A 21604-nucleotide genomic window follows, 5' to 3' on the forward strand; every position below is an offset into this window, starting at 1 on the left:
AACTGGCAAACCCTGGGCGGCCGAAGGGGAAGCGGAGTGCACGAACTCAACCACTACACCACTGGGCTGGACCCTGTATTTGTGATTTCATGTTTTTCATGATTAAAGAGGAGACGTGTATTATTTTGTTTCCATAATACAAAGAAAACTAAAACGCAGTATGTTTTGAGGCACTTGATAGACAAAGAAAAGAGAATTCCTTTCGGTCATGACATTGGACCTGTAGAGAAATAAATGTAATCCAATAAATGTAATAACACTTGTTCCTAGAGTGAGCAATATTTACATGGTCTTACTGCTGTTTATTCATTTTCAGGTTTAGAGTCAGCATTTGAATAAAACACACAGACGTGATTGTGTTTTCAGAACTGAATGGAAATGATAATACTCTTGACAGTGAGACAGTAAAATTGTACATGACGAAGATGAGAGGTGGAAATCCGGGAGGAGAGATGGGGGGATGGGCAGGCATACCACATAAGGGATCAGCCTAAGAACCCCAGCTATAAGTATTGCCAACACAATAATCCATAATTAACCTATAAATCAAGTTGGGGTGAGTTTATTATGAGCCAATCCTAAGGACAATATAGCCCAGGAGAGAACGTCTCCTAAGGAAGGAAGCTCTCCAAAGAAGCAGGGTGTACAGAGTGGTTGTATACCATCTTGGAACAAGGAACATACGTCACATATGACACGAATAACTCTTTTTTTAAAAAAAAAGATTAGCACCTGAGCTTACAACCATTGCCCATCTTCTCTTTTTTTTTTCGGCTTTTTCTCCCCAAATCCCCCCAGCACATAGTTATATATTTTAGTTGTGGGTCCTTCTAGTTGTGGCATGTGGGACGCTTCCTCAGCATGGCCTGATGAGTGGTGCCATGTCCACACCCAGGATCCAAACCAGTGAAGCCCTGGGTCAAAGAGGAGCACGTGAACTTAACCACTCGGCCACTGGGCCAGCCTGGAGGAATAACTCTTTTACTACTGTCACGAGATACTTTGCTAGCACAGCAGTCAGTGGCCACAAGGTGAGCCCAGTGGGTCAATAATTAATCCTTAGTTTCTGGGGAGAAATGCTTCTCCCTAAAGTAACGCTGATATAGGGAAGGCAACATCCCTCTTTAAGGGCATCATTCTTGACTCTGGGACATTGTAAATGTTTAGAGCAGATGTACAATGCATGTTCAACAGGCCACATCAAGCCTTTCTGGAAAAACAAGATCAGGCCGAATTAGTTTTAAACCACAATTGCTTAATCCGACTTCCAATATATCTTCTTGTTTTTCGTTTATTCATCAGTATACTATTACAGAAATAACTAAGAGAATAATTAAAAATAAGAGTAAGATAAAAAACAAGAACTATATAATAATTACGTAAAATAAAAATACACACCCCAAAACTGTACATTTTCTGCCAGGCAGGGAGGTGTGCAGTGGTGTGCTGGAGCCAGCTCCCACCAGCTTTTGAGAGCCAACTGTGTACTTTTTTCCCACCTCTATTCAGTGGTGTCACACTGGTAATTTAAGATCAGCCATGGTGGGAATACGTACACCATAGACATTAGCAAACACTACAAATGAAGGCACCTTTTTGTTTTTTTTCTGAGAGCCTGTTAGTGAATGTTTACCAGCACACCACTGCCCCAAAGCCCATATTCTCCCTTCCTTACTGGAGATTCTCGGCCTCAAGGAGGAGGGGGTGTGGAGTGACACAGGTGGCTTGAAAATTTTGACCAGGTGATTCTGATACAATGAGCCCTACCTAGGCCCCACTTGAAAACCATTGTTCTATGCATTTCAAATAGTTTGAGTCAATTGGCAATGTGTCAAAAGCCTTAAAAACTAATTTCCTCTAAATTAGTTATTCCAGTTCTAGGAATTTATCCTAAGGAAATATCTGAATATGGAAAATGCTTTCTATACAAAGAAGTTTATCTAAGTCTATGTTAATAATGGCAGACGGAAAACAACCTAAAAGTAAAGAGGGAATGCTTATATAAACTAATATACCTCCTGTATTTAAAATTATATTTGCGCAGAGTTTTTAATAACGTGAAAAACATTTCTGTTATTGGCTTAAAAAATATTTATAAAATATTGGCAGATTGGCAAAGATGAAATTATGACATGTCATCTTTCATAGTGAATAATGGATTGATACTGTGTTAAGTTGCTAAACCAAGAAATAAAGTATAATTATGTTGTTTTAACTCTAAAGGTAATCACCAGGGAAACTAAAAACAAATAATTAAAAGAAATTTTTCTGGGGATGGGGAAAGTCAAGGCAGGAGGTCGTTTATTTTTGTTATAATCCCACCTGACAATTTGATTTCTTGCCACGTGCACTATTACTTCAATTTAAAAATTATAAATTTAAATAAATGTAAACAAAAACCAGAATATCTGAAACATACATGTTTAACAAAAGCTCTTGTAGGTAAGGAAGAAAATGATGGAGGGATCAAGACATGATGGAACAACACAAGAGTAAATACAGTGGCTGATAAATCTAGGAAATTGCATTCAACCTAACTTGTTATCATGCCTTCAATTAAAATGAGTTGTCATCTTCCTCTATCAGATTTGCAAAAATCTTAAAGATCGATTATATCCAGTGTAAGGGAAATAGGCACTCAAACTATTGGTGGGAGTGTACATGCTACAGCCTTTCCAGAAGGCAATTAGGCAAAGATGGAAGGACGTTGACTAAGCAATTTCGTTTCTGGGATTCATCCTGATGAGGTAGTCAAAGATGGACAAAGATACAGGTGTAAGGAAGGCCACCACACTTTTGTTTTAACAACAACAACAAAAGAATTGGGTACAACCCAACAGCCCACCAGTGACTAAACAAATGACAGTATATTCCTGTAAGAGTACCATTTAAAAGCTCTTGAGTGAAAGGCTGTATAAGGTTGAAAAGCATTTTCCAATATGTATGTGTATCCATAATGTATGCTTACATATATAATGATCCCAATTTTTAAAATTTCATTTAAATACATACCGACATAGAGATTTCAGAGAGATGTTGTCCAAAACTGTGTTTTGTCTTTCAACAGATATTTGTGGAGCACTCTTACTGTATCAGACAATAAAATATGATGGAAAGGGTTCCTTCCCCCAGAGAGCTTACAGTCGCATGGACCTGAGACCTGGGGAGGCTTCCGCAGGCGAGTCTCAACGGAGACCTGAAAGACGGGGAGGAGCTGGCCACGAGAGGAAGGTGAGAAAACAATTCCCCACAGCAGGCGGAATTTAGGTTGTTTCTTCCTTTGTTCTTTACACTTTTTATGCAGTGTTTGAATTTTTAGAAAGGCTATTTCTTTTACCACAAAAATTCTTTTTGGAAAAAATGAACCAACGTGCAGTTGATATGTTGCCCACAATGCTCCCTACGTCACAGTTCCAGGCAGGCCTTTGGTACCTGCCCCCTCCTGCCCTCATCACTGGCCATGACCTATGGGGCCAGGAGTGGGCACTTGACCTGGAGACAATCAAATAATTGGTCGGAAGTCCACGAGGTGGCCTGGTATAGGAGGCCCTGTTTGATAGAGGGGGTGCTTGCACAACATTGTGCAAATAAATGCCACTGAATTGTTCACTTTAAAACTGGTACAATGGTAAATTTTAGGTTTGGTGTATTTTAGCACAATTTCAAAAATGAAAAGAAGAAGAAAAAGTATTTGCAAATACATATACATGAGAGCTCAGTGAATGTTTGTGGTAGATATGTACCACAAACTGTAAGAAAGAAATTAAAATCTTAATAGATTAATATGCAAATTACATAAACAAGCAGTTCACAAGAGGATATATAAATTATAAACAAAAGTGGAAATTGTTCATCTGTAATAACTGACAAAATTGTGCAATACAAAATCTTTAGGTATCATTTTATAACAGCTAGATCTTAAGTTAGCCTGAGGGAAGCCATCTGAGGGAAGGGAAGCAATATTGTAACTTTGACCCTGACTCAGTAGTAGTCTCTGTGGACACATTCCAGCCTGCACGTAGCCTAGATGATTAAGCACCTTTCGCTTTTGCAAAATACATGATCAGCTAGTTCTATGACTCTTGCTTGCGTATATCTCCGAGCTGTGCTAAAACAATAACTTTGTTCTCTGAGTTCCCCAGGAACATGACGACCTCTGGAAAGAAAACTTCTGTGTTGGTATCCATCACAAATGACAGAAAAAAGAGATAATGTGGCGCCTTGAAGTTCATCACGCCGGATGGTGGAGATCCCCAAATCCCCTCCTGCCCTTCCCATTTCCCCATATAAACGCCTCAAGATTCTGCAGGATTCTAAGATGGTTCTTTAGGACACTCGTCTGCCATCTTCTGATTATTCTAGCTGATCATATAAATTTTCCTTTCTCAACCACTGGCTTGTTTGCATTGGTTGGCACTGGATTGTGGCAAGCAGAACAAGCCCCTTTTCCCTTGGTTACAATTTTATACATAAGAAGGAAACATAAACATAAGGAAAAAAGGAAGAAAGGACAGTGGGAGGGAGGGAAGAAGGAGGCAAAGGAGAGAAGAAGGGGGGAGGAAGAGAGGGAGGGAGAGAAGGAAGTCTGCAGCCACAGTGAGACTGAGATTGAACTGATTCTCTCTCTTCTATCTCAGTTTCCTCATCTGAAAATAAAAATAATACCAGCTACCTGGGGGAGAAATAGCTTGCTGCCTACTCAATAACAAGTCTTCCCTTGTACCTTGCTGAGGAGGGCAGCAGCTGAGGTGCAGGTGGAGGTTGTTGCAGGGGATTCTGAGAAAGCCCGCTTTTGCCCCTTCTCCTCTTCTTCCTGCCTCCTCCCTGGATCAGAGATGTTTTGGCTGGTGCTTCAGCAGGCATCTTGGGTGATGACACAAACATGGCGCTGGAAACTTTGGGCTAAGTCTGGCAGAGCAGAAGCTGGAAAGAGTCTGGGACCTGATAACGTGGAGCTCTCGTCCAGCCTCAGGCTGCTTATCTCCAAGTGTCTTTTACATGGGAAAAAAATAAAGCTCTCTCTTGTTTAAGACACTGTTGTTTCTTGTCTCTAGTACCTGCAGTTGTGTGCAGTTCTTTTGTTTGTTTATTTTTAGGTTAGTCAAGTGAAGCAGTGGAGCATGGAGAAGGAACAAAGAAAGCTGTGACTGGCTGTGATGGATTGTAAACACCACCACACTCAGACAGCCAGTTGGATGTGATTCTTACCTGGTAAGCTTCCTCTTAAGTATGTTATGAGGATGTTTGTGTAACATGGCACAGTGCCCCAAGCAACAGAAGCTCTCATGGCAGGACTGTTTCTCATCCGAATAAAGCTACCAACTAAATTTCTAGAATGTCACCATAATCACAAATCAAATACACTCAGGGTAAGTTTTTAAGTATCTTTGCAGTTGTCAAATGTTTATCTCTTCAAAGGCATTTATTACTAACATCCTGCTAACATTAGAACACCTTGACAACTTGGGCTCAAGTGAAAAACTACCCAAATGGGGGAAAAAGTTACTTATTTTCTGAAATAGATTGATTTTATTTCAAGGGTAAACTTAAGTGGTGTTAGGAAACCCTCACATGTACTACATGCCTATAAGAACTCAGACCAGATATATCCAACATAACACCGAGACCCACCCAAACCAGAACCTCATCTTACTTATGAAAGGCACAACAAAATGGATCTTTTTCACTAAAAAGATCACTGACTCAAAAATCAGTATATTAATTTAGAGGAGGGAAAACCTTTCAAACTTCAGTTTGGTGTAGGAGTGAGGCGGGGATGGAGAAAAACGCTGGCCATGCTGGGTGACTCACTCAAACTCCACTGGAAGGAGCAAGCCTGGCCCTTGCCCAATCACCAAGGCAGAGTTCAGAGTCGCCAATTGTAACATTGGTCTTTCTAAGGCCCAGCCCTTGACTATGGTGAAGGCCTGGGAGGGGTCCCAATGTCAGGGCAAGTTGCTAAGGGATGGAAGAAACAAATGTGTAAGTTACCTGCAACAGAGATAGTTCTCATTCCTGCCCTATTAGCTTATACAGGGTCTTCAACAACAGAATTCCTTTGGTGGGGGCAGCTTGGGCGGGGGGTGCACAGAGGTATCAGGATTCGGTATTCACATCTGTGCATTGGAAAGGGGCTTATGTTCCATGTCATTAAGAGGACACTCAAACTAACTCAGTTGGTTGTCATGGAAAGTATTCACTTAGTATTTTCTAGAGTTTCAGCCAAAAGTTTCATAAAGAAAAGTCTTCATAAAGAGGACGACAAAATGTTTCACAGAGATGGATATGAGGAACATTATTGAGAGAGAGGGATTGTAATCTAAACTCAGAAATGGAATGTTGGAAAAGCTGAGTTGGCATCTGCTGTTCTCTGGCTCCATAAGTCATTCTAAATCCCTTCTAACCCAGGAAGAGGACGATGGATGGATGGATCAGTCAGACCAGTTCAGGAAAATAGAGAAGAACATGAGGAAGGATGCTTCACATCCCTCACCTTCCTTAAAAACCGCAATGGGAAAGTCACCCATGAACTACCTTCAAAAAATCTAAGAAGTACTGACATATCGGGATTTACTATGAAACTCAAAGGCTCAGATGGAGTTCAAGCTTCATTAAAACAAATTCTAAGGGACTGACAGACATTTTATTCTATTGCATTTTGCTATACTGAACTTTTTAGCCAGAAATAATTGGGCCACTGTAGAGCTTTTTAAAATGGAACTTGTGTGTGTGTGCGTGATAGAATTTGTTTCGTGAAACCATCAGTAAGAAGAGGGACATGTTCGTACTCCATTTGCCTTCAGCCAAGCACTAATGGTCAAACCCCCCAACCCCCAGAGAAGGAAAAATACATCCAGATCCATGTTGCCTGCCGGAGTTTCTTACCTCTGTGTGTTTCTTGGGAAGCTTTCCAGTTTCCGGCTCTTTCACTCCCCTTACCACAGCCAAATCTCACACAGAAGTTGGGCCACTGATGGCCTCTCGGGGCTTCTGGACTCACCTTGCCAAGAATCCTGGCCCTCAGGTCTTCTCCTCCCCTTTCAGCTCAGTTCTGTGAACAGGATTCTTTAAGGAACAACGTTGCATCCTGGGCAAGTGAGTGACATCCAGGTCACGCCCCCTTCTCAGCAGCCCTTCACCTGATCGCTTTTTAAAGGAGAAATTCCATCTCTCATCGAGACAGGAAGAGGCTGCCAAACCTTGGAGGAATCTAATATGTTGTTCTCAGGAAAGCAGGGGCATTTCTAAAAGAGCAGGCATCTAGGCAAGGGGCAGAGGGAAGTTTTGCCTTTTCAAGTCTTTTCTCGCAGTCCCCACTACTTAGAATTGAAGGGCAAGAGGCTGGTGATGCATCTAAGCAGAGCTTACTATCGAGAAGGGCAGTAACAAGCTGAGAACCTTGAAACTGTCAGTGACCTTGACATGGGGATTTGTGGATTTATAGCCACCATTTACATACGGCTTTAGCTGTTCTTTCTTCTGGCAATGTCATTGACTGAGTACCACATCCATGCCCAGTGCTTTCCAACCCCCTTCCACAACCCAGAGAGGTGGAGATCTCTATCTCCATTTTGGCAGTGAAGAGAACAACAGTTCTCGCCCAAGGGCACACACAATAAAGCATCAGAGTTAGAACTCAAAGATCTATGTCTTCTGATGCCAACTATCATTCTTGGGCTCAACCTATTTTAATCATTAAATGAATATTTGTTGAGCATCTAACTGTGCCTTAAATTGTTCTGGACAAGTCATGACGTTGACGTAGAAGGTGACATGGAAGCTTCCTCAGTTATGAGCAATGACACGTCCATGAGCACCAGCCAACCCCACTACCTGGAGGGGCAGGTGGGGCTGAAAAACACAGGGACCTGTCCAAAAGGTGATTTTGAATTTGGTCAGATCTTGGAGAATCTGATTTAGATCTACATACGACATGGAAGCGCTTTGTAAATTGTAAAGCACTATACCAATGTTAATTATACTGAATTCTGCCAGTATAGCGACTATAGAGGTTATAATTAACCTGGATAAAGGTCATTCAGAATAAACAGTCAATGGAACAGATCTTATTCAACACCTGGCTCTTCAGAGTTTGCCAGTCCAGGTGCCCTAAGACATGACTGGGGCCCACTGACCTGCAGCATGTCAGTGACAGTCAGGAGACTGTCTGGCAGTCTCCTTTCTGGCAAGCCATTTCCAGCACTCGCCCGAGCCTCAAATCTCTTTCTCCAGTTACTCCAGCATAACGTACATCGGGAGCAAACAAAGTCACCGATGATGTCATGCAGTCACACTTCATTCCACAGGACTGAACAATGCAGAGAGCCACGCAGGGGCCAGCCCTCCGTCCCAACGGAGAACATCATCCGTTCCTCCTCACCTGGAGCGAAAACCCATGAGAAAGTTCCTAATCCTGTAATGCTTAGCCCCAGACAAGGACAAAGGTGCTTGAGGAAGCAGGAACTGGAGGGATAACATCAACATAATCCTCCTCTGGGATTAGTCTGTGTAAGTCTATGGTTTAGCTTTGGCCTGTAATTATCAATACTAAATTTCATGGAATAATTTTGAATAAAGACATCTCAAAGAAAAAGTGAATGGCCCAGAAGTTTATTTTCTTCAATATAATACTTAAAATATTGCAAGAAAACATCAGTTTAGCACCCTGCCCCCCTCCATTTCTCAATCACTTTAGTATTTGATAATTAAGACCCCACGTGAGGTTGAAATGACTTGCCATTGTGGTCCCTCTATGACATGGTTAAGTCATATCAAATCCCAAGGCTTTTAACTAAATACTACGTAGCTTCCCGCCTCCACTTAGCCGAGAACAATCGTTCTATTGACGGCCTTGCACAGGCTGACGTTAAAGACAAGACTGAACTTCTTCCACTGACACAGAGACCAACGCAGGAGGAGGCGGCACTGCTGGGCCTGCAGCTACTCCTCGGCCGTCCCATCCAGGATGCGTTTAAAGGAGAATGGACAGAACTTGTAACCAGCCCCGACGTAGAACTTATTCTGGAACTCCACCCTGTTGTTGGGGAGCAAGAAAAAGGGGGATTAAACACGTAAGCTAGAGGCTGGCAGCTGGAGAGAAGAAGCAAGCATTTGTAAGATCCAGCACAGAGTGAGAAAAGCACACCGGGGAGGCACCCAGGCCAGCGCGGGAATCCCTGAGGCTTTTTAAACCCTTCTCTCACCTGCCTCTTAGACCTTTCCCTTGCCCTCCCACCCCACTGTGGGCCTGTGCCAGTGACCTCACAGACCACAGCATAACCACTCTCCTCCCAGGGCCCCACAGGCAAAGAGCCCTCACAGTGCGGCATCGTCTGAGGAGCGAGGGATGAAAGAGGGCTGCACGGGGTGCTAGGGGGCTTTATGTTTCCATCCTGACCTTAAATTGCAGGGCTTACACCACTGCGGAAAAACCAGAACCATGACTTACATTTTTATAACTTATAGAACCGAGATACCACATATGCTTGTTTAGGTTTTATTCTGTTGCAGAGTTCATTTCCTTAACGACACGGGGAGAAATGATGTTATAACTTGTGGCAGGGGACGCCGTGATTCTCTCAACTCAATACAGGGAGTGTGAACACTTCTGTTTCTGAACAGCGGTCACAGAGGGAGGTGGATAGCATCAGTGAAGCTGAAGGCAGTCTGTATGGCTTCAGGGCATGCATGACGCGCTTGAAATTCTTGGTTGAAATGTGACTTGGGAGAGAAGCAGAAGCCTAAACAAATGTTTTCATATGTGCAAATCTGGTGAGGGCTAATGGTCTCCGGACACACCTGTGAATGTCAAGCGCCTCCCGTGAGCGCCTTCCTCCCTGCAGGTACCCTCCTTGTTTCCACTTTCTGGAGAGTTTAGTTGCCTGTTCTACTGAAGTAATTACCTTTTTTTCCCCCTTTTTTTCTTGAGGTAGATTGGCCCTGAGCTAACATCTGCTGTCAATCTTCCTCTTTTCACTGAGGTGTAGGTCCCTGCCTGGGAACCGAACCCTGGCTGCCAAAGCAGAGCACACAGAACTTAACCACTAGGCCACTGGGGCTGGCCCTCTATGACGTAACTCTTGTGCTCAGCAACAAGGGCCACATGTCCCACATTCACTGAGCTGCCCTCTGTGAGCCTATTTTAGATAATACTTGGAGGTGTCCCTTATTTTGAAGCCAGTTGTAACAGAACAAAAGAACACTTCAAAGAGAAGGAGTAGACGGGAACTAACATTTTATGGGGCAGCCGTTATATCTGTGTCCATGTGTGCATATATTACATCATTTAATATCACACCAACAGGTGACTTTCCTTCGAGCATCTGGAGCCTCCAGGGCATTCTTACCAGTGCAGTCGCAGGGCGTGCAGGAAAGCAGAGAGGCCCTCCATAATCAAGAGGATGGCCACTGTCAGGACAGCAAACACGGCAAAAATGATAAAGACCCCAATGAGTCCTCCCCAGCCTCGAATGCGAAGGCCAATGTCCATTACCATGGTCCAGAGCACTTCAGACAGTTCTGCAAGACGCAAGAGAAGCATTCTCAACCAGAGGGTTGATCTAGCAAAGGCACATTATTTTTATACTGTAATCCTGGATCTGCGCACCCTGTGATCCAGCAACCCCACTTGCCAGTGGAGGATATGGGCACGCGTGTTCTAGGGTACCTGTGTGAGACTGTCTACACAGCTGCGTCCACAATGGAGGAGTTCCCACCAAGAGGACAAATACACGGTGGCATATTATTCTTCAGTGAAAGTAAGCAAACTACAGTTACCAGGATCAATGAATAAATTCAAGTAACATAATGTTACACCAAAAAAACAAAACACAAAAGAATAAGTGTAATAGGATTTGATATGGACTGAGTGTGTCTCCCCACCCCTCAAATTCTTCTGTTGAAGCTGCAACCCCGAAAGTGATAGTATTTGGCAATGGAGCCTTTGGGAGGTAATCAGGGTTAGATGAAGTCACAAGGGTGAGGCTCCCACAAAGGGATTAGTGCCCTTACAAAAGGGACACCAGAGAGCTCACATGCACGTTCTCTTTCCCTCCCTTCCAGGGATACACTGTCATTACGTTGTTGGGTTGAGACTTGTGGCCCCCCAACTAAAAGGTCACAACGACCTGGGCTAGAGAGATAAAGGCCTGTGACTTGCAAGCGGTGAGGGTGACATGGTGAGAGCAGAGACACAGGGGGGGCACAGGAGGAGGACCTGTGCTTGCTCTCTGCCCCCCACCCTGAGTTCTGGCTTTCTGCCTGCTGCAGCAACGCAGGGTCCTTCTCCAGTGGGAACCCCATCTGCTCATCCCCTCACCCACCTCTCTTAAGTTGGAATGGATTCTTTGCCTCTATAATGAACTAAATTATCGAAATAAAAACCGAAAGCAATTTGAACTGTGCTGTGCTGTGGAACCCCTGCGCTTCTCCCACGGCTCTGAGACGTGCAAAATCACACGGAACTTCCCCAGAGCGGCTTTCCTCTGCCCAGCTCCCCGCGGGCAGTGGTCTAACAATGACACCGCCTTATATTCAGAGACTTTCGGTGGAAGCCATTTCATGAACGCCTCCCCACGGCCCTGGGGGACGGCGGGCATTTAATTCCAATGTTTTCCTCTCGCCTTCCTTCTCCCCCGTCTTGGTGATTGTGAAGCCTGTGTCAAAATAGAGCCTCCCTCTGCCTGGGTCTTAGCCGGCACGGATGAACACAGATGCGATAAATAGTAACCGTCTATGGTCTCAAGCTGCTGAGATCCGGGGGTGGCTGTTACTGTAACAGGTTCGAGCCTCGCCTGGCGAATACAGCAGGCGAACTACTAAAACCACACACGAGCGTCAAGGCACACACAGGTGAGGCCGCTTGCCTAAGTTACCAGCTAAAGGTGGTGGAACAGGAACTAGAACGTAAAGCAGTATTTTTATTTTTTTCACTCTACCAAACTACCTCTTCAAGTAAGTTTGTTAGTGTGGAGTGGAGGGTCTCTATAGGAGCTGTAACTCGCAGGAACTTCCAGAAAGAACCAGTGGGTGGACCATGGCAGGCAGCTGTGAGCCATATGGGTTTTCTGGGGTTAAATTACACCCTCAATGGGCAGGGGCTGGCCAGAGGGAACTCCAACAACCAGTGTCAAGCTCTTGCCCGGGTAATGAAAACGCCGAAACTCCTTCTCCTGTGCTATTTAGACTCAGCCCTACTGTGACCCGAGTCCCCCAAAGCACGGCTGAGGTTGGAGGTGAAGGCTGACCACTGACCACATGAAGCTCAGAGAGGCACTTGGGGTCCCTGGACAACCACTTTACATGAAGGCCCATCAACGCACGAGTAATCGGATGCAGGTGCTGGTGGGTGTCTGTGTGTGGGTCCTTGCAGCTAGATGTGTGCACCTAACTATCTCTGTGCACATGGGAGTGTGCGTGTGTGTGCACAAGCAGGAGTTAAAGCAAGGAAATGAACCCGGCCTGAGCAGTGCAGACTCATCGTAAGCACTTGTTTTTGCTGTAAATCAACAATCAGGCTCTGCCTTGCTGCATTGCCCTCTATCCGTTCAGCACACACCTTGGCCTGGCTTCTCTGTTCCAGGCATTGTGCTCAGTGCTGGGAATGCAGAGACAAAAGTCAGGGCTTCCAGGAGCTCACAGTCTAGTGAGGAGAGAGGCTCGTCCAGACAGAATTTCAAGGTGCTAGGATGGGGCACTCCCGGAACCCAGGGCAAGGGCACCTTCCAGACGGGGACCAGGGAGGAAGATTCCCAGGGGAGGTGCCATCTGAGCTGAGTCCTGAGGAGGAATTAGAAATCAGGTGGGGAGAGAATTAAAGGGAGGAGTCTCTCAGGCAAGGGAGCTGCAGGGCAAACACACAGAGGGGCCCAGAGAGCCTGGCATCTTCAGGAACATCCATGAAGTTCCTGTGGCCATTGCATATGAAATGGGGGGATGTGGGGGGACCGATGGGGCACTAAGGGAAATACCCAAGAGACTAGACCAGACAAGCAGGCAGAGATCAAGAGGGGTCTCACAAAGTAAGTTAGTGAGTCGGGATTCCAGACTTATGTCAACCCTGGGGCTTGAATCGCTACCAAAATTGGATTCCTGGGCCAGGCCTGACCCTAGACAGCTGTGAATTCACCAAGGTGGGGAGGAGGCCCTGTGGGTCAGCTCAATGGGCAGCCAACTGGCCCACCACCTGCCAATGCTCACACTCAAGGCCAGCCTTCTCTCAAAGGTCAGCACCTTCCAGGAGGGCATGGCAGCCTAAAAAATGATCCCCTCTCCCAAGACGTCCTCATCCTAAGAACCCATGAATATGAATATATTACATTATATGGCAAAAGGGGCTTTTTGCAGATGAGATTAAGAATGCTGAGATAAGGAAATTATCTTGGATTATCTGAGAGGGCCCAATGTAACCACAAGGGTCCTTATAAGAGGAAGGCAGGAGAGTCAGAGTCAGATCAAAAGGAGATGTGATGACAGAAGCAGAGGTGGGAGTGATGGGGCCACAAGCCAAGGAATGCAGGCGGCCTCTAGAAACTAGAAGAGGCGAAGAAATGGATTCTCCCCTCAAGTTTCCAGAATGAACACAGCCCTGCTGACACCTTGCTTTTAGGACTGCTGGCTTCCAGAACCATAAGACAGTAAACATGGATGGTTTTAAGCTGCTAAGCTTTTGGCAATTTGTTAGAGCAGCAACAGGAAACTGATACAGAGGATAACCATCCCAGCAATACAGACCCAGACCTACTGAAAACAAGTCACTTCTTCCTAAGGAGGGGCCATTCCTCTGGTAAACACATCAGTTTTAACCCAGAGAAGGCACTTGTACGTACAAGTCCATTGTGTCTATTTCCCAGGGGAGATTTGATTGTGACCCCGATGGGCGGCTCACTCACGTGCATGAGCCAGGCTGAGGGCCCAGAGCCGGAGGTAAGAGGCTGTGTTTGAAATGCAGCCCAGGCAGTACTCGATCGTGTGGATGGCTTGATGCACAAAGACGTCTCCGAAATTGAACTGAAAGAGAGAATTTTTTATTCTATATCATTAAGTACTTTCTACACAAATGGTATCACCAGTAATACTTAGACGAATAAGACATGGGCTCTGCTGTGAAAACATTTCCAGTTGAACCAGGGGAAAATAAACATGAATTAATATACTCGTAGAAAGAGAATTAGCAGCACAAAGTAGGATATGATATGTGTGCAGTCACAGTTGGCCAGAAATGGTTGAAAAGAGCTCAAAGAAGAAGAGAGACTGGTTGGTAAGGGGAGAGGTCACAGGAGTTGAGATTTGTGCTGGGCCACGAAGGATCGGAAGGATCCAGAAGTAAAAGACAAGCAAGACCCCTCCTGGAAAAGAACATGACAGCTGGTTAAAAAACAGACAGGTGGTTGGGAACAGCAGGAGGGCAAGTTTGGGGGGAAAACAATTTGGCTGGAACTGGGAGCTTGTTTTGCTGAGGAGGAGATGAGAGCGCTCAGAAGTTTCGGGAAAGGTCAACTATGGACAGAGTTGAGAAAATAACCTGGAGTCAATGAGGAACCACATGGAGCATCTGAATAGAAAGTGGCAGGGGGAAGGGTCACACAGGCTCGAGGCTTTCAAGTCTGAGTAGCTAAAGAATGGCATTGACAGAAACGGAAAAACTGGGGAAGGAGATGAGTAGTTGATTCTCAGATGTGTTGCATTTCAGGTTATAGCTGGCCGTACAAGTAGACTCTCTCAGCACACAGCAGTAGAAGCAGAATAGGCTCAGGAGAAAAGTCCGGGTTGGAGGTGGACAGCTGGGACCTCCCCTGTGGGAGGAGTGATGGTGGGAGCTAAGAGGATTGAGATGATCAACAAGTTAAAGATCATAGAAAAAAGAGCTCCCAGCCTTGGGAAACATCCTCATTTGGCTAAGAAAGAGATTGATGATGAAAAGAAATTGTCGAAGAACCAGGAGGAGTCACACGGCTGCAGTCAAGGATGGAGAAATATCCAGGAAGGGGTGTTGTGGCCAACCATGTCAGATGTTACGGAGAAAAGACAAACGTCACTGCCTCTCCATTCAGCAATGAAAACAGCTGGGAGGAAATGAAGGGATGGGGATGGGCAGAGATGCAGAGAGTGGGTAGAGAGAGTCAAGGTAAAGGAAGAATTAACCTTATGCAAACAGACGTCTTACTTCGCCCTTTGGCTCCTGGGAGGCAACCTCTAAACCCTCGGCATTTCCCAAGTGAAAGAAAGGTCTTTGTTATTCATCGTGAGCCCCATCTGGGACCACATCTGATAGTTTATGTGGGGGCTGGCCACACCAGAAAGACCAACCAGGTGGTTAGAGAGTTGAGACTTGGAGCCACGTGTAATCAGCACAATCCCCAGGGAGGGGAGGGAGCTGGAGACTGAGTCCAACCACCTGGGTTGCACTCAATCAATCATGCCTACCTAGTGAACCCCCAATAAAACTTGGGACACTGAAGCTCAGGTGAGCTTCCCGGGCCAGCAATGCCATGTGCAGATTGCCACATGTCAATGCTGGGAGAGTAATGCATTCCTGAGGACACAGAAGCTTCTCATTTGAAACCCTCTCAGTGTCAGATTCTGCCTACGTGCCTCTTCCTCTGGCTTGTTCTGATGTTTTCACTTTTGCTACGACAAAAACTTAAGTGTAAATATAGCACTTCTTGAGTGCTGTTGAGTCGTTCTATAAATTATCGAACCTGAAGGAGTCTAAGGTTTCAGGCTGAAATGAACTTGTAACTGGCTGGTCTGAAGTGAGGGTGATCCTGGGGCCCCCCAAACTTGTGGCTAGTGTCAGAAGTCTTAGGCAGACTTGGCAGTCTGAAGAACTGTGTCCTTAACCTTGAGTTTGGCTAATTCCTGGTGGGGAGAGAGGTGGGAGAGGACTTTGAGGGGGAAACAGAGTCAAGCCTATATTTGTCTTGTGATGGGAGACCCATGCATACTCGGGGGAAGGAGCCTACGATGGAGCCTGAAGTTGCCCAAACAAGGGCAGCCAATGCATGGTGCAGGGGACAAGTAGAAATGGACTGGATATACACTGAAGGCCTGAGAAAAACAGATGAGGGGGGTTGGACTGGACAAGCTGGGACCTGATGAGTCAGAAGATGTGTGGGTTGAATTCTAAAACATTCCAGCAGGTCCAGCAGACTTAGTAATATCAATCGCCACGAATATGAGTTACTCTCTGTACCTGGAATCTTGTTGGAAAAATTTTCCATGATCCAGATTTTTCATTAATTCTAATTGACCCATCCATTAGCACGCAAATGATTTTATTTTTTAGTAATTAACACCATAAATGGAGCTACTTATAGCATCCCTCAGGCCTCACAGAAACACTGTCCCCACTCCAGAATTAGAATAGAGCTCCAGTTAAAACCCCCAGCCAATTCAAGATTGTGGGTGACTTCAATCATGGATAGAAACAGCCAGCTGCCTCCCTCTGGGAGAACATGGCACATTCCTAAGATGGGAGTGGCTGCCCATGGACAGAAGTGGCAAGGAGAGAGGAGGGAACAAAACAATTCCTGAATTCACAGGAGAGGCAGATAATGTTACAGAGATAAGTGAACAAAGTCAAGACAGAGTGAGGGCTGAGGCAGGAGGAAGCGATGGTGGTGTGCATGCTGATGTCGGAGAGGAGGGCTGGGTACAAATAACACACTTCTCGCTTCACTATTAGGGCTAGATTGGACTCTGCGCTCACGGTTTGAGGAGCACTGATGGGAAAGCTCATAATAAATGTAGCTGACTCCCAGGGACACAGTTCTGAGCCAAGGAGGCCTCAGGAACATTTAGGACCTTCTATGTCACTAGAGCTAAGGCTGATAGTCACCTCATATGCACAAATATAGAAGCACCTGGGCTAAAATATTAAAATACTCCCAGACTGGTAAATAATTGTTCTGATCTTCATAGACACTCTCCCTCCCCCGGGACCTCCCCAACTTCCCATGACTCAGCAATTACAGGGCTGCCACCATTCCCATGACCCAGCAATTTACAGGGCTGCCACCAGCAGGGTCCTCCCAACCCTCCTAGCTCTACTGCCTAGGTCCATTCTGATGGGCTGCTGCCCATGCTCTCCTGACTGTTAAATATTTGACTACCACCCCTGACTAGATCCCCTTCTAGAATCTGTACAAGCTGGCAAGTCCCAAATACCTCTTCTTCATGGTCGTCCTTAGCCCCGTGGGCCCCTGCAGAAGCCCCCTGACCGGGGCTCATGGAAGGGTTGGAGTTGCCACTTTCCATGTCCTTGTTGGCATCTTCTTGGACCATGGATGCCTGCAACTGTCAACAAGCAAGGAAATGAAGCACCAAATTCATCCTCAGAATTAGAATTAGAGCAATTCTATATGAAATAAAGGCTCTCATTAAATATTAGGTACATACCAGACACTGTTCCAAACTCTATATTATCTCAATTGGCCTTCCTAACAATCTTTTTATGTAAGTACAATTTTCACCCCATTTTACAGAGAAGTAAACTACCACACAGAAAGCTTAAGAAATGTGCCCAAGAGGGGCTGGCCCCGTGGCTGAGTGGTTAAGTTCGCGCGCTCCGCTGCAGGCGGCCCAGTGTTTCGTTAGTTCGAATCCTGGGCGCGGACATGGCACTGCTCATCAGACCACGCTGAGGCAGCGTCCCACATGCCACAACTAGAAGAACCCACAACGAAGAATACACAACTATGTACCGGGGGGCTTTGGGGAGAAAAAGGAAAAAAAAATAAAATCTTTAAAAAAAAAAAAAAAAAAAGAAATATGCCCAAGATCACACAGCTGGCAAGACTAGTTAGTGGCAGAGGAGGAGTCAAATCCAGGCGGTCTGATTGTGCAGTACGTGCTTTTCTCCACGGTGCTCCAGAAGGTGCCGAATCGACCACAGTCTCTACAGTAAACGAATGCATGTACCAGAGCGCCTTTCTATTGTTAAAAAGAATACACGCTGTCATATGATTGTCAGTGTACCTTTGACACAGCCTTGTGACCTGGACAACCAAAATCCTATGGGCAAAAGTAACTAGGAGAGATGAATGACAGCTACGGTCTGAATGTGTGTATCCCCTCAAAATTCATATTGAAATTCTAACCTCCCAAAATGATAGTATTAGAAGGTGGGGCCTCTGGGAGGTGCTTAGGTCATGAGGGTGGAGCCCTCAAGAACGGGATTAGTGCCCGTATAAAAGAGGCTCCAAGAGGTCCCTTGTCCCTTTCATCATATAAGGACACAGTGAGAAGGTGCCAGCTATGAACCAGGAAGAGGGCTCTTGCCAGCAGGTGAACATGCTGGAGTCTTGATCTTGGATTTCCAGCCTCCAGAACTGTGAGCAATGTATTTCTGCTGTTTATAAGCCACCCAGTCTATGGTATTTTGTTACAGCAGCCCAAATGGACCAAGACAATGACTTTTCCAAAACAAATATAGCTTTAAAAATAAAAACATCACTTTATAACAACAGCTAAGAAAAATTTCAAGGGAAAAAAAATCTAGGTGTAGTCACCATTCAATTTGGCCTGGTTTTGAATAGAATGTTTCCTTCTTCTTTTTCTTTTTAGTGAGGAAGATTGGCCCTGAGCTAACATCTCTTGCCAATCTTCCTCTTTTCGCTTGAGGAAGATCGTTGCTGAGCCAACATCTGCGCCAATCTTGGTCTACTTTATGTGGGATGCTGCCACAGCATGGCTTGACAAGCAGTGCCAGGTCCACAGCCAGGATTGGAACATGTGAACCCCAGGTCACAGAGTGCACTAACTTAACCACTACGCCACCAGGCTGGCCGCTAGAATATTTCTTTCAAGTTACTGTGAAACAATGTCCAACGTGTGAAGTTTTTTCTAGGATGATTTCACAGGTGGGGTATTGCACATTAGGCACTAAAATACTTTTTTATGGCATTAAGGTTCTTTTATTAGGCATTAAGTTACTTTTCTTTCTTTAAAGGGTCTGCACTTAATATTTGCAGGGCCCTTGGGAAAGGTAAAAATGGAAGTCCACTTGCCACATGTTTAAATATTTTAAAAGTTATAAATCAAGCCAACAAAATCCTACATAAAATATGTTCCAGGCTTCTATCTTGATAAATAAATCTTCACGAGAACTTGGAAGGCCAGATTCAAATTCAGAGTCCCACGCCAGGACGTGGCAGCACAGGAGAGCTGGCCTGGACCACAGCATGCCTCTCTTCCCTTCTCATCTCTGGTTCATCCCACAGCATGAGGGCCTGGCGTGCACACGCATGGACAATCCCGCCCACAATGTCCATGTTCCACCCCCACTCCCCACAAACAGATGCCCCTTGGCCACACCAGGGTCTAGTAGAACCCATGCCAGCGGTGTGGCTGGCCCTTTGGAGGGCCCAGAAGTGGGCTTGAGTCCACCCGGACAGGAATTCCAGGGTACCAGGGACCAAGAGGGGGCTCTGGGTAAGCCTTTCCCTTTGGCCACATGGTTCCTTGCCCCATGGTGAGGGTGTGGCTCAAGTTCACATTACTTTGCCTTCTTGAAATCCTATTTCCTCTCCCAGTCAACTTAAGGAAGAAAATACCAAAGAAGAAATGGAAGATAGTGGGGCCAGCCCTGTGGCCGAGTGGTTAAGTTCGTACTTTCTGCTGTGGTGGTCCAGGGTTTCGCCAGTTCGGATCCTGGGAGTGGATGTGGCACCACTCATCAGGCCACATTGAGGCAGCACCCCACATGCCACAACTAGAAGGACCCACAACTGAAATACACAACTGTGTACCAGGGGGCTTTGGGGAAAAAAAGGAAAAATAAAATCCTTAAAAAAAAAAAAAGAAATGGAAGATAGTTTCTCCATTTCCATTGCTAAACTCTAGCCTTTTCTGGTCATTATCCTGGAATCGGTTAAAACGAACATGACCAAGTTTGCAGACTCATGATGCTGGACTTGGTGAATCCTTGTGCCTATCTTCTCCCCTTACTGAACTCACCATCTCACAATGTTCGAGGTGGGTGCCTAGTGAAATGAGACAGATAGCAAACCAATTTTAAATTAGTTACTAGCAACTTTCTAAAAACACATGTGCCAGAAGACATGCACAAGAATATTTAAAGCAGCACTATCTGTAATTACTAAAACCGGAGACAAGCCAAATAGCTATCAATATATGAATCAAATCAATATATGAATGGACTGAAAAATTGTGTGTTCATGCAAGGCAATACTATATAGCAATCACACACACACACACACACCCTCAAATACGACACTGGATGAAGGAAGTCAGATCCAAAGAGGGCGTACTATATGATTCCATTTACATAAAGTTCAAGAACAGGCAAAACTAACCTATGAGTTACAAGTCAGGATGATGGTTGTTCTTGGGGTGAGAGTGACAGGAAGGAGGCACCAAGGGACTTATGGGTCTGATGGTGTCGTGTGCCTTAATCTGAGCGCTGGTCACACAAACTGGTCATGTTGTGACACTTCACTGATCTGTGCACTTTCCTGTATGTATGTTATACTCCAGTAAACTTTACCCTAAAAAATGCACATGTAAACATAAAGATTTTCAATAAGAATGCAAAGTTACTTCACTGTGACCCAGGACATGGGAGCGGGAGGAGACCTGGGTCCATGGCAGCAGCTCAGAGGTCACAGCAGACTGTGAGAGGCCCCGGTCGTCCCGGGAAGGAGATGTGTACTCACTGACTAGCTCAGGGCAGAGGCCACAGGGCTCGCTAGTGAAGGGGTTTCCAAACCATGTTCTGCATGGACCTCAGGTTATAGGATCATAGAGGAGCCTGAGTGGATGGGACCTCTGCTCACATCCCCTGAGGCTCATCAGAACTAATCTATTTATGATCTCTACATATTAGGCCTTCTTCAGGTTTCATGGGGGAATTGGGAAGGGGCCAAATTACACCATTACAGAATTATTTCTTGATGGAGGTGGTAGGAAATGTTTCTAACATGAGAAAGGACCACCAGAACCCTAATCAGCAGCCTGAGGAATCAACCAAGAGCCATGAACCCCAAGGGCCAAGGAGACAGGCCTCCCAGCAGTCTTGGGGAGCTTGCATCACCCAGAGTCAGTTTAGGAGGTACCATCCAAGATGGCAGACTAAGAAAAACCTGTCTCTTCCTTCCCTCTTGTACAAATCGTCCGTGGGGAAAAGGGAGAAGTCCACCACCTTGAGATCAGCAGCTATCTAAACAGCTCTTGCAGAGCAAAGAGTAAGACGAGCCATTGTCTTAGAGTCCTGGGACTCAGGTGAGCCAGCAGTAAACTAGCTCTCGACCTACGGACAGGTTGAGTTTCTAGGAAAGAGAATTGCATCTATTCTACGATTTGTAGAAGGTATTTGTCACCTTCCTTTGAAACATCTGGTCACCTGTTTGAACAACCTTCCACCTCAACCACCTTTACCATCTTGGCCTCTCACCAATTAACCAAAGAATAAACAAGTATTCTTCGCCTTCCTGTTTATTTATATCTCACATAAATTATATTTATCAGAAGGCTTTGGAACAAGTCAAGGCTGGCAGGAACTAGACAAGGGGAGGAGAAGCAGGTGCTATAGAAAGAGGGTGCCACCTGGGGACGAACCCTCTGAACTCCAGGCTCATCATTTCCA

General features: G+C 45.4%; 2 protein-coding genes across 11 annotated transcripts in view; both read right to left on the bottom strand.

Annotated features, from left to right (window-relative positions):
* SVOPL (SVOP like) overlaps positions 1–7379 on the bottom strand; it is a 94324-nt gene extending 86945 nt beyond the window's left edge. For 3 of the 6 annotated variants that reach the window (XR_011504819.1, XM_070514369.1, XM_070514376.1), the window contains exon 1: positions 6886–7024. The gene's annotated coding sequence lies outside the window, so the exon portion shown is untranslated. Of the gene's footprint in view, positions 1–4723; positions 4859–6885 lie in introns of those variants that run through there. The other 3 variants (XM_070514355.1, XM_070514351.1, XM_070514359.1) reach the window with 3 other exon arrangements.
* Positions 7380–8587: 1208 nt separating this feature from the next.
* The window catches only part of ATP6V0A4 (ATPase H+ transporting V0 subunit a4), a 73278-nt gene continuing 60261 nt past the window's right edge, over positions 8588–21604 (bottom strand). For 3 of the 5 annotated variants that reach the window (XM_070514339.1, XM_070514333.1, XM_070514343.1), the window contains 4 exons: positions 17167–17295; positions 13890–14007; positions 10347–10518; positions 8590–9034 (listed from right to left, as the gene is read on the bottom strand). In XM_070514339.1, the coding sequence (XP_070370440.1) occupies positions 8941–9034; positions 10347–10518; positions 13890–14007; positions 17167–17295 (513 nt within the window). In that variant the 3' untranslated portion in view covers positions 8590–8940. Of the gene's footprint in view, positions 9035–10346; positions 10519–13889; positions 14008–17166; positions 17296–21604 lie in introns of all 5 variants that reach the window. The other 2 variants (XM_070514332.1, XM_044777857.2) reach the window with 1 other exon arrangement.

The sequence above is a fragment of the Equus asinus genome, chromosome 1 (genome assembly GCF_041296235.1).
Source record: "Equus asinus isolate D_3611 breed Donkey chromosome 1, EquAss-T2T_v2, whole genome shotgun sequence".
NCBI classification, from domain to species: domain Eukaryota; kingdom Metazoa; phylum Chordata; class Mammalia; order Perissodactyla; family Equidae; genus Equus; species Equus asinus.